At 47.1% G+C, this 13,688-nt stretch overlaps 1 protein-coding gene across 1 annotated transcript in view; it reads right to left on the bottom strand.

Moving 5' to 3' along the window:
• Positions 1-13,688, bottom strand: part of gabrb1 (gamma-aminobutyric acid type A receptor subunit beta1) — a 43,064-nt gene that overhangs the window by 14,854 nt on the left and 14,522 nt on the right. Inside the window, exons 6-7 of the mRNA XM_060051148.1 lie at positions 6,912-6,994; positions 5,544-5,684 (exon numbers count right to left, since the gene is read on the bottom strand). Of these exons, the coding sequence (XP_059907131.1) occupies positions 5,544-5,684; positions 6,912-6,994 (224 nt within the window). The remainder of the gene's footprint in view (positions 1-5,543; positions 5,685-6,911; positions 6,995-13,688) is intronic.

Below are 13,688 nucleotides of genomic sequence, written 5' to 3'. Positions count from 1 at the left end.
GTGATTGCTGCAGGACTTCTTCATCGTTGTCATTAAATCCAAACTCTGACATCGAGGAGTGTATTTCTTCATGAAGAAGTCATGGTTGTCGTTGGATGTACTGTTCCTGGCTGCGCTTTCGAGACCGGAGATGTGTCTGATGCACTCGCCATTGCGCTGTTGACGAATCACGGACTTGTCCATCGGAACCCGCCGGCCCAGATCCCGACTCCGCATGGTCCGAAACTTGATCGGCCTAAGGTCGATGTTGGGGTGACGATAGAGGAATGGAACGTTTTCATCCGTCGCTGGGACGTCTTTCGCACCGGCTCAGGCGTCGGGGCTGCCCACGCCCCTTTCCAGTTATTTCAGTGCGCTGGGCCTGAACTTGGAGATAGCATGTTGAAGGCCAATCCCAACATCACCTCCGGACCCCTGGTGGATCTGATCGCTGCCATGCGTTCACTAGCCTTCATTCCGGTTGCCACATGTGTCCTGCGCACCGAGCTGCTTTAGTTGCACCAGGAACGTGATGAAGCATTCCGTGCCTTCACCGCCAGGGTGCGAGGGAAGGCGGAGACATGCGCCTACGTTGCGGCATGCGAGTGTGGCAAGGATGTGGACTATACCGACCACATCATCCGTGATGTTCTGATCAACGGGATTTACGACTCAGACATACGCTGCGAGACACTGGGGATACCTGACATTCTGCAAAACCAGTGAACGATGTAATTGCAGTCGTTGAAAACAAGGAAATGGCCCGCAATGCTCTCCCGTCGTCCACTCTATCAGCCATGTCGTCATTCCAGCGCCTACGGAGAGATTAACAGACGGGCCCCGTCCCGACCCCAGCCCCAACAGACAGGGCTAGGCAAGCCTCGTGCCTGGGCTGTAAAAGCACCTTTAAGGTCTTCACGGAGGGATCACGCGGTTGGAATACCAAGCCTCACCAGATTTGTGTCGGTTGCTACAGGGCCCGCCGACAGAAGAGGCGTCAACAGCCATCAAACGACGGTCAGCAGGCTGCCATGGAATCGGTGCCGATCTCCCAGATTTCATCGGTTCAACTCAAAGCACGCCCTGGCCGACGCTGCGGGGGCCGTCGCCGCACTCGGATGACACACAGCACTATCGGTGGTCCCACACCCATCAGGCTCGGGCACCACATTTTCTCCAGGGGGGAATGGAGGCGGGCCAAGCTAAGAGACCACCCCCCCTTTAATCACCATCTCGGTCGACAGGTCAGTCGGGCCGCGGGGCAGCATCAACCACCGAGGCTCAGACAATGAGGTGAGCATATCCGCGATCGCAGACACTGGCGGACAATCTGATCTGTGGTCTCTTGAGGAGTTCCTCGCCTGCGGATTCTCGCGTGATGACCTGCGTCCTGTCAATCTTAGCCTGTCAGCTGCCAACCGCTCCCCCATAGCCATTGAGGGAGCATTCTTCGCTAGGCTCTCAACAGCCCCCAGCGACAGTGGTGTTACGTCCTGCCGCTCGATGGTGTACGTGAGCAGCTCAGTTCGAGCGATGTACCTCTCCTACGAGTCACTGCTTAACCTCGGCCTCTTCCCTGCGGACTTCCCATCAGGTAACAGTGGAGGACCCAGAGACGAGCATGGCCCTGGCGCACGTGACATACCAATCAAGCCCTTGTTTGTGAATGCTACGAGGTCTGCCGACAGTGGCTGCACAGACCAGGGTAATCCCCAGGACGCTCAGTGCTCATGCCCCAAGCGTACAGCCCCTCCCCCACGGCCTCAGGCGTTACTGTTCCCCTGCTCACCGGAGAACAATGGTTGGATGAAAGATTGGCTACTAGAGAGATACGCCTCATCCACATTCCACACTTGTCCTCATCAGGCTTTGCCTTGCATGGAGGGTCCCCCTATCGAAATGCACGTGGACCCAGCAGCCACGCCGAAAGCATGCCACACCGCGGCTAATGCGCCTTTGCACTGGCAGCAGAAAGTCTACAACGACCTTCTTCGGGACGAAGCCCTGGGAGTCATTGAACGTGTGCCATACGGTGAGCCAGTGACATGGTGCCATCGTATGTTAGTCACAAGGAAGCACGATGGCTCCCCCCGCAGGACCGTGGACCTCTCACCTCTTAACAAGTTCTGCCAACGTGAAACCTTCGCCACTGAATCCCCATTCCACCTTGCACGTCGCATCCCGGGGGACACCTGGAAAACCGTCACGGATGCCTGGAACGGCTACCATAGTGTGCCCCTGCGTGTGTCGGACCGTCGTCTGACCACCTTTGTCACGCCCTTCGGCCGCTGGCGCTACATCAGGGCGCCGCAAGGTTTCCTGTCATCTGGGGACGGCTACAACCGTCGTTTTGACGCCATCCTATCGGACTTCGAGCGCAAGAAACGTTGTGTGGATGACACTATCCACTATGACACTGACCTGGAGCATCACTGGTGGAGGGCCATCGACTTCCTGAAACGTGTCGGCCGGTCGGGCATTGTGTTGAACCCAGATAAGTTTCAATTTGCGGAGAGGTGCGTATAATTTGCAGGGTTCAGGATGTCAGAAGCCACCATAGAGCCGCTTCCAAAGTACTTGGATGCCATCCGGGACTTCCCCACCCCGGACTCCACGATGGATATCAGAAGCTGGTTTGGCCTGGTCAACCAGGTGGCGAACTACGCCCAGTTGCGCGACACTATGGCACTATTTAAGCCGTTCCTCAGCCCACGCTGTAAATTCTCATGGTCCCCTGAATTGGAGGAAGCCTTCCAAACATCCAAACAGGCAATAATTGGGGGCATCCGTGAGGGCGTGGAGATCTACGACATGCGGAGGCGCACCTGCCTCCGCCCTGACTGGTCCAGGCCTGGCATTGGCTACTTCCTGCTCCAACAACATTGTAGCTGCACTTCGGGCATACCTGACCGACCAGGAGGATGGAGGATCACCCTCGCCGGTTCGCGGTTCCTATCCTCGGCGGAGCAACGCTATGCGGCCATCGAAGGAGAGGCCCTGGCCGTGGCCTTGGGCCTGGAGCAGACGCGATACTTCACGCAAGGATGTGACAACCTCGTCGTGGTCACCGACCACAAGCCCCTTGTGAAGATCTTCGGCGACCGCACACTAGATGAGATAACAAACTCACGCCTGTTCAGACTCAAGCAGCGTACCCTCCCATGGCGCTTTGACATTGTGTACCTACCTGGCAAGAGCAACCATGCTGCTGATGCGACTTCGAGGCATCCTTCCCTCTCGGGCTCTGCGAACGGCCTCTCATTGGGATCGCCTAGCGTACCTGACACTGTGGAATCCACACTTATGGCTTCCATCCGCGACAATGCCCAAGATCTCGCACGAGAGACGGCAGCTGATGCGTGCCTCGGCCACCTTCTGTCCCTGATCGAGCATGAGGGTAGGGTTGATGTTAATGACCCTGCCCTAGCGAGTCTGTCACCAGTCTGTGGGTCAATCTACGCGCAGGATAGCGTCCTCCTATATCACGACCGTGTCATGGTTCCACCGTCCCTCCGTGAAGGAGTCCTTCGGCACCTCCATGCCGCCCACCAAGGAGCTTCTGCGATGAGGCAGCACACCCGTGCCATAGTCTTCTGGCCCGGGATGTCGAGGGACATCCGAGCCACCAGGTATGGATGTTCAGACTGTAACCGCAATGCTCCGTCACAGGCATCCACGCCCCCCCTACCATCCTAACCGCCATCCACCCTGTTTGAGGCGGTGTTTGCTGACTTCTTTGATTATGGAGGCCGCCACTACCTGGTTGTCGGTGATCGACTCTCGGGCTGGGTGGAGGTCCTCTGCTCCACAGCAGGCACTGATCTGGGAGGCTCGGCTGGCTTGGTTCGCCACCTACGCACGTTCTTTGCCACCTTTGGCGTGCCGGAGGAACTTTCGAGCGATGGTGGTCCAGAGTTCAAAGCTAGCAGAGGACTTCCTCCGATTATGGCACGTCAAACATCGCATTGGTTTTCCCCAGTCGAATGGGAGGGCAGAAGTTGCGGTGAAGACTGCTAAGCGTCTTCTGGTGTCCAACACTGGCCCAACTGGCGGTCTTGATCATGATCGTTTTTTGCGTGCCATGTTGCAGTTGCGCAACACACCTGACCCCGACTGCAACCTCTCACCGGCGCAGATTATATTTGGTCGTCCCCTTCGAGACTCTTTTTCTTTCGTCAACAGGCTAGAAAAGTTCTCGAACCCTCATATCCGACCGCTCTGGCGCCAGGTATGGGCCGCGAAGGAGGACGCCCTTCGGACCCGGATGTCCCGCACCACTGAGTCTTTGAGGGCTCACTCGAGACCGCTCTGCCCATTGGTACTTGGTGAGACAGTATTCCTCCAGAATCAGCAGGGCCCGAGTCCACACAAGTGGGATCGGTCAGGGGTCGTGGTGGAGTCACTGGGTCACGATCAGTATCGGGTTAGGGTTGACGGGTCGGGGCGCCTGACTTTTCGCAACCGGCGATTCCTTCGCAGCTACACTCCAGCCACCCCCTACGCCCGGCAGCAGCCAGCTGCCCTGTTGACACCGCCCGCGACCTTGGACCGCCAGCCCCTGCCTGTCCACCCTGGGCTAGTGATGCCCTGGGGTGTCGTTCCTCAGGCAGCAGACGGACCCCGTGACGCGGCTTTGGACACTTCCCCGCCGGAGCCCCCTGGTGAGGCATCCTCTGGTCTCGGGGCCCGGGATGTCCCCGTTCCTACGGGCGTCGACCCAGATGCGTCGCTTCCGGCGTCGCAGTCGCCCCATCTTGGACAGCCGTGCCGCACGAGGAGGCCACCCAGACGCTACGAGCCCGAGACGGGCCGTTGGATACAGGACTGAGTCCGTTAACCTATTCCCGTTCATAGCTTTCCGGACTGGGGGGGATGCAGAGTTTACCTCCGGCCACTAGGGGATAGTGTTGTATTGCAGACAGCTGACCGGCTGAGTTGGCGGTCTACCTTGTTGTGTTCACTAGCATTGCAGACGTTCCCGTTGCATAGCATGTTGAGCTGCTGGCATGATTCATGTGAGTCTTTCCTGATCAATACAATTGTTATTGTTAGATACTTGAGATGCTTATGTGTGCATGCATTTATGTGCATGTAGGAATTACTGTTGTTATTACGTTTGTAGCTTACATTGTTATTGTGTGTGATTGCTGCAGGACTTCTTCATCGTTGTCATTAAATCCAAACTCTGACATCGAGGAGTGTATTTCTTCAGTGAGTCATAGAGAGTTCATTGATTCCATGTACATCATGTGCTTGGCTGTAGGGTACCCCATGCCTACAAGTCTTTCTTTATTTTGTTCCAAATGATTCCTCCCTGCTTCCCTGTACTCCTTTAGCTCCACAGGAAACCTGTGTGAAGCTCAACAAAGACACCAAGGAGCATTCCTCAGACTAAGCAAGTAGCAGTTGCAGGCTCATGATTTGGAACAGTAAAAACACATGAGTCACTCTGACAAATTAATTCAATTTTCCGCCATGACAGTTGACATCTTTCCAAGGAACATAAAGAAAATGTGTTTTATCCTTTATGATCATTTTGAAATCACTATATACATTTCAGTTACCTGTAGCAAACACTGCTTTCTTGGAGAGCGTTTGATAGTCCATAATGGAAAACTGGGGAAGTTCGATGTTCTCCACCCCCGTGACCGACCCCGAACTCCCTCCTTGCCAGTAGAACTCAATGTCATCAGTGGTGTATCCATCTGTACGAGCACATGTCACAGGAATAATTCAGCCTATATGGGCTACCTTCAAACGCAAATAAAGAGATTTGAGAATACACTGACATTTTTATATTTACACTCTGATAAATGTTGGTCTAAATTGTTGATATTATGCATTCAAATTGTGAATAATAAAACAAGGTTAGTTAAATAGAAGGTATTAGCATCTTTATAATAATATTATTTCCAGGTGTTGTGGATAATTCCAATAGGGGAGCCTTTCAGTGCTGAAAGGCTGCATGCATATTTCCTTTTACATCCGTGCTATTTCGTAACGGCAACATGGATCTTACAGATTAATATTTAAACTATTTTATGTTTGACATTTTTCACTATACAGATACTAAGTTTAATGTCAAATGCCTTCTTTGATAAGATTGTTCAAATACATTTAACATTACATTCAAATCAAGTGAAAGGAAGGTTCACAAGCCGTTAACACCCATTTCAGTCCCCTTCCCTTCAGACTTTGGATTCAGTGAAGTCTGTTTTGTGAGAGCACTGTATAGTTATATCTATTGTCTGCGAAATGTTACTGAGCAAGGGAAATATTTGATTAAAAAGCATCAACTAACCAGTATAAAAAGTACAGCAACATCATTTGAACATAATTTCATAGTAAATGAAATCCTTCGAAGTTAAAGCAAAGCTTTGCTGATTAGCATATCTTAACAACTGACTATTGACTAATCTAAAGTCTACATTTCAACAAACATTGCCCAAAAAAATGTACTCTAGATGGTACAGTGATATAAGGTAGGGGCCATTCCAGCTCTAGATGGTACAGTGATATAAGGTAGGGGACCATTCTGGTTTGGGAAAGTTCTTAATCGGTGTTTAATCGCCGCAGCATGCTATGAATCTCTCAGATGCTTTGCCGTTTCTCAAATAAAGTACAAGTACAATTGAGATTATCAGTCTATCTTCACATAGAATTTAACACAGTGTGATGATATTCCAGGGGGAACATCAATGCTTTGTTGTTAAGCTCCAATTTGGAGTACACTGGGCAGAGATTCTTTGTTAAGACCTTGAAGAACAGCCTTGACTTTGCAGGCAGGTACTATCTATTATTTAGCTGCAGCAATCTGGAGACATTTAGTTAAACAAGAAATGGCAGTTGGCATTAGTTGGTTTAAAGTGCTGCACGGCCTCCATTGCCTGTGACCCCCACAGCCCTTTATGAACACACACAGACTCACTTACAGCTCTCTATCTCCAAGGTGCAGTTCTGTTCGTCCAATGGGTATCTGCGCAAGTCCATCATGCAGGCTGCTGTAGTTGTGATCCTTATGGAGAGAAAAAAATAAGGGTCCAAATGATATATGCACATTCACCAAATGCCATTAGAGTTACCAACTTTAGGGACCGCATCACTTTTTTTGTTGTTTACCTGTGTACAATGACCTCAACAACGTTTGTTTACGGCTCACAACTAACAAGTTACTCACAAGTGTACAAGTCTACAAGTAACTGTTGCTGCTACCGATGCCCAGTCCTCACATTTTGGGCTTTGTTCAGTTGGACAATTTTTGTCATTTGGACAATATTACACCTCTCCTGTTTCCAAAGTTTCTTTAATGCTTTTGCAGAAGAGCAGGGCGAAACATGATCCCTGTCCTAGCCCTAAGTATTGTCCAACCTTTTGGTCCCCTGCATATGTAGCCGACCACAGGAGATTGCTGACTTTGATTTTTTGATTGAAAATAAATGATTTAAGTACTGTAGTTTGAAAATACCCTGAGAGTGGACCACAACATTTTATACAGAAATATTCCATGGATGGATTGACTAATAGATGGGTTTGTTTGATTTTTCAAAAACTATCCAGTTCAGATATTGGAGTAAATAGCTGCAGTAGAAAAGTGACTCGAGTAATTAGCACGTACAATCTACATTACTCCTCTACAACTGTATGTTGAATCCCTTGAGCTAAGTTGCTCTGTGTATATTCCATCTATTTTTTGCTATGGAACACTACACCAACAGGCCTGTTGTAACGGGTATCTCAGTATCAAAGCCTTCATGATACAAATCTATTATCAATTATAAACCCAATGATAAGCATGTTGTACATGTTGTAGCTGCACATGTTCGGTTCCAGCAAAGTACTTCGACATAATGTACTACCAAAATACATACAATTATAAAAATGTGTTCCATGTAGCCATGACCAGCTGTCCTCAATCTTCTGACAGCCTGTCTATATTCAGCCACCACAACGTCAAGACATGAAAAAACCATCCAGCAATGAATATTCATATTCTCCCACATTGCAGAATATTATATGGTTGTCGACCCTCTGAGAGGCTGCATGCATTAAGAAGTGCTCTAGATAAATTATAAAACAGGTGCGGAGAGAGTGGACATGGACAGACAGTTAGAAAGGGAGGGTGTTGGGGTAAAAATAGAGTTTAACAGGCCAGTAGCCTGTTAAAGGAAAGTCCGCAATTTTTTTTTTTTATCCATTTACTATGACTACCCCTACGAACCCCTATGTGTTCACAAGTCTAGTTAAATCTATGCCTTTTCTGCATTCATCTATAGAAATTAACAATCTTAAATAAGTGGACAGCATACCAGTAAATGATACTGTCATGGGCGAAAAGTTGATATTAACTCTAGAGTCATGATATCAGAAAAGAGGTCTATATTCTGGACCATCATTTGAAGAGAGGACTAGAGTTTTCAACCAGCGGGGAATCAGATGATATTGAAAGGTTGTGCACAGGCCTGGTGAAGCTCATTGATGAGTGTGATAGAAGACATTCAATAACCAATTGGTAGTAAATGCGAGCTGCTTTTTGATGTTTTGGGGCTTCTTAAACATTGACTTCTGTGCTAGTTTCAATTTAAAGGTACTGTAGGTATGATCTAATAGCTATTATTTAAGTGATATTTGTTTGGAATGGCATAGCCATTTGTAAGCCGCTAGTTTTGAAGTGCTTCCGCCTCCGCTTTTTAATACTGCTCCAGTGGTAAATATTTTAATATTTTAATTGTTGAAATTGTTATTGGTGACAGTAGTTTTCTTAAACAGCAGCTACGTACATACAAAAACGAATCAATCCAATGGAAAATATAGGCTATCATTACGTTGCAAAAACATTTGAAAAAAATCGCACAGGTCTTTAATTTTCTGCATTTACACGATGAATCTATAAAAAGCAATACGGCAAAAGATATTGCTGAAAACTTTCAAATAACTTCACTTGTGTAAAGCATTGTGTATTGCTTTCCATCTGCAATTTTTAAGTACCCTGCGCAGTGTGTGAACGCAAAAGATTGTGGGTATTAGGGCATGAATTTCAGAGTGTTCTCAACATTCGAACAGTACTTGTCAGCTTTCTATGACGTGGCATCCTTAAAAGGGCGGCTGTTGAGCATTCTTCCTTCACAGATGATTGTGCTGACCCTGAATACAATGGGGTTGGTTTAGAGACAAGGATGTTCAGTGATGATGGCCATATTATTTCATCTCATCGCATCTCATCTTCATCCGTTTATCGGGGGTCGGGTCGCGGGGGAAGCAGCTTAAGCAGGGGGCCCCAGACTTCCCTTTCCCGGGCCACATTGACCAGCTCTGACGGGGGGATCCCGAGGCGTTCCCAGGCCAGTGTTGAGATATAATCTCTCCACCTAGTCCTGGGTCTTCCCCGAGGTCTCCTCCCCACTGGACGTGCCTGAAACACCTCCCAAGGGAGGCGCCCAGTGGGCATCCTTACCAGATGCCCGAACCACCTCAGCTGACTCCTTTCTAAGTAAAGGAGCAGCGGCTCTAATCCGAGTTCCTCACGGATGGCTGAGCTTCTCACCCTATCCCTAAGGGAGACGCCAGCCACCCTTCTGAGAAAACTCATTTTGGCCGCTTGTACCCGCGATCTCGTCCTTTCGGTCATCACCCAACCCTCATGACCATAGGTGAGGATAGGAACGAAGATCGACTGGTAGATCGAGAGCTTTGCCTTGCGGCTCAGCTCTCTTTTCGTAACAACGGTGCGGTAAAGCGAACGCAATACCGCCCCCGCTGCTCCGATTCTCCGGCCAATCTCATGCTCCATCGTACCCTCACTCGCGAACAAGACCCCGAGGTACTTGAACTACTTGAACTTGAAAGTTCTCATTTGTTTGTGACTGGCGAAACTGTCTCCACAGTTGTTGATGTAGTCCATAATAGAAGAGGTATATGACTTGTCTATTTGAGAGACCAGGACTGGTTCCAGCCCCTGAATCGCCACCCTCTTTTAAAATAAGTTCTGTTGTTGGTTGCTTGAGCGGTACAATGCATGGCAATAATCTTTACTGAGCCAATCGGGTCTTGTAAATATATGCAGATGGGATCCGTGACACCATAATGAGCAATAGAAAACAACACTGCATATCACGTACTGAAAGTTGGATTCTACTTTTTGATCTCTCCAGAGAGAGGAACGTTGAAGAAGGAAGAAAGTTCAGCTTGAATGAAGTGAAACGAAATATAAATTATTATTTTTTTTTCTTTCTTTGTACATTAGAACTAGTGAGGATAACGTCCTCGTACTACAGCCTTACTGTCCTCACTGATGAGGATAACGTCCTCGTACCACAGCCTTACTGTCCTCACTGATGCTCCGTTGGATGAGAGGTTTGTAACCTTACTGTCCTCACTGATATTCCGTTGGATAAGAGGTTTGTAATTTGGGACTAGAAACAATCCGTAAGTTTACTTGCACCGCGAAACCCAGATGACCAGGTTACGTTCATTATCCAGTTGAGGGATATTCATCGCTGTGTTAACATGGTCACTGCATTCTGGTAACTGGGCAACCCTAAATTGCAGAATTGACCTGAATCCAACCACACTATTGGATGATGGGTGATCGATCAACAGTTCTTGATTTGTTGAGCATGTTTACAAAACAAACCCTGGATATATCTTTTTAGGTCCTCAACAAGGTTTCTTCCTGTAGCCTACCACGAGACATCGGGCTCCTCTGACCAGTAGAGCTGCTTCAGTGGAATGCGCTGTCCCTTATTTTGTTGAGGAGCTTAGCAAATACCAGATGGCCTTGCCTTTTTATTCCTGAAGTTTTCGTAAATTGGACACAATATTATTAATATACGACTATCATACGTTCTATCATATTGAGTTAAAGGTAATTTTACTGTATTATTTTAAAGATAATTTGAATTAGGTTGAGGGTTGGACGCCACAGTTGTCCTCCTCCTGAGAATACACACTAACCCCTTTTAAAATTGTCATTGTGATTCTAATTCTACCTCTTCCTTGAATCTACCCATTCTATCTAAGAGGGTTGCACAGTGGTCGGCATCATGATATCATCAAATAATAATCATAATCAATCATAATGCCTGCTGCTATGCAGTAATTTGACTCACTCAATAACCAATATTGCTATTGGGCAATGTGATGTTTGCCTAACTGCCTTTTTGTAGTTCTATTTCGACATCAAAATTAGCGGGTTTGTAATCTAGGTTTGTAATGTATTATCAAACGACTTCCCTTGCATTGTATTGTATTATGTCAAACAATATTTTTTGATTTAATCTAATGTCAAAGTGCAAAGAATGAATATGGAGCTGTTGCTCAATGCAAGGAATTTCGATATTTGAAGTCTAACACAGCGAAGGTAAACATATATTTACCATTCAATAGATATCCAATACATGAGAGCAGGAAAACTACTTTCTCACCCCTCATTGTGTCTTTAGGTTTGTCAGCAACATCAAAAATACACTAATGCCAGACTTATTCCGTAACCCTTTGAAAATGTATGTATTGATGGAAGTGAGAAAGAATATGTAAAACATTCTTCCAATAATACTTAATAAAGAAATGGTAGGATACTGCTGTAAATGTACCAAGATCGATATTCTATAAGAAAATTTATATTTCTTTATATTGCAGGAATATCCACTTGCAGGAATGCCTTCATATAAATTAAAATGTTCGTCATATTTAGAAGAAAGAGGTTACTGAAGCGAGGACTGGCTCATGCCCAATCTCATAATCACTGTTGGAGGGGTGTTATCAGTTAACAATAGACCCAAGTGTTGTCATCCCTTGGGAATATTAATAAAGAATTTGGTAATCACCTCGCCCTTTAAGTGTGTATAGCCAAGACAATCAATATGGCACATGGTCACATGGTCATTATACGTTACACTATTGTTACCAAGCTCATAGCATTCTTTTCCCGCCATACATTTATGTTTTTAATGAGAATTTGTAAGCCAGGTTGATTTTTGTAAGGACAGTTATTTTCTTCCTTGTTTTTTTAATATATTTTTTTGTCTATTTGATGCTTTATTCATGAAAGATACAATGAAAGTTAGACAGGAAGGTATGGCAGGGGGAGAGAGGACATGAGGCACATGGCATCAGGCTGCAATCAAACCCTTGCCATAAGGACTGAGTGTCAAGCCTTCTCTACCATTCAGCCATTGGGGCTCTTTCCGGCTAAACTTTTTCTGCCTCTTTGTAGTTTTCCATAGTCTGCTGAGACCAATGGTTCCAGTAACCCTTATTTGGGCAGACAAATTATGTTGAAAATGGGTGGTCTATGAAGGTAAACATCAGAAATTCTGAAGTATCCTAGAGGCTGGGAAATTGTGTAGTGCAGGTTCAAGTATTAATTAATCTCCTGTGGGGTTAATACAATGTTAAATTAGATGCCAGTATTTCTAACAAGTTTGAATGGTTTAGTGGAGCTTATGCCCCAGTGTGACCTACTCACAGACCCTGAGGGAGCTTGATTATTGAATTGAATACAGTGGATTAAGTGACAATACATTAAACCTGCACTATGTTACCTTCTCCTGCAGCTACTTCATTGTCAGATGACAGTACTTTCATCGACAACGATATCGCTATAACTCTAACTACAACTCAAGCCACTGAAAATAATACCTAATGGGAAAACAGACATAATGCAGCTTTTATATATGGTAGAGGGATGGTAGAATGATCTGTGTCCTTCAACAACTACGAAGTGAACAAGCTAACATGCTAGCCCTTGTGAAGCAGATCCATCTTGTGCTTCTGCTCCGGGCCTTCAGCTTTGTGCTGGACATTCTTTCCGGGGAGATTCTTTGCTGCTGTGGCCATGCATTGATCGGTCCTATGCCAAAAAAGTACCCCTTTCTCTGTTCCATTTGCTGTTGTTGGCAAATGTGTGTGTGACCTTTCCTGCTGGTGTGTGCAGTATTCTGGAGCCTCTACCACGGGATATCTTTCGTCCTCTGCTGCACGTGTCTCATCCTCTGTGTCAACCGTTGCATAGGTTCTTCTGGGAGGGGGGTACCTGTTGCTGGCGTACCGCCGGGCGGGGGGCACGCTGGGGTTGCTGGCCGGCATTACGTGCCTGGTCAGCTGTGTGTGTGTGTACAGTTAATACTCAAACCCAACGATTTATGTAGAAATAGCTTTTTTTTATATCATTAACTCATTATTATTATGATAACAACTAATTGCAGATGGAGGACAGATGTGAGAGCCCCCTCGCAATTGCAAATCCAACTCTGCCTCAAAACTATTGAGGCAGATTTGCATATGCAGAGTAAAAAAACACAACGGCTGTCTCTATTTTTAAAACTGTCAAGTCATCGTCATCCTCCACCCATCAAAGCACATAATCTCTTTAAAGCAAGAGTTATTGACATCCACTGTCCCTCCCTCGCCCTTAGAGGCTGACACCGCTGCAGCCAAGGCCACAACCTAGCTCACTAGAGCTGGGGGAAGCGTTGGGCTCTGGACTGGACCACGAGAGCTGAAGCTGTGGGCTCTGGACTGGATCACTAGAGCTGAAGCTGTGGGCTCTGGACTGGATCGCTAGAGCTGAAGCTGTGGGCTCTGGACTGGATCACTAGAGCTGAAGGTGTGGGCTCTGGACTGGATCGCTAGAGCTGAAGCTGTGGGCTCTGGACTGGATCACTAGAGCTGAAGGTGTGGGCTCTGGACTGGATCACTAGAGCTGAAGCTGT

Source organism: Gadus macrocephalus, chromosome 5 (assembly GCF_031168955.1).
Source record: "Gadus macrocephalus chromosome 5, ASM3116895v1".
NCBI classification, from domain to species: domain Eukaryota; kingdom Metazoa; phylum Chordata; class Actinopteri; order Gadiformes; family Gadidae; genus Gadus; species Gadus macrocephalus.
The sequence above is the reverse complement of the archived record's forward strand: the minus strand, read 5'-3'. Positions and strand labels throughout refer to the sequence as shown.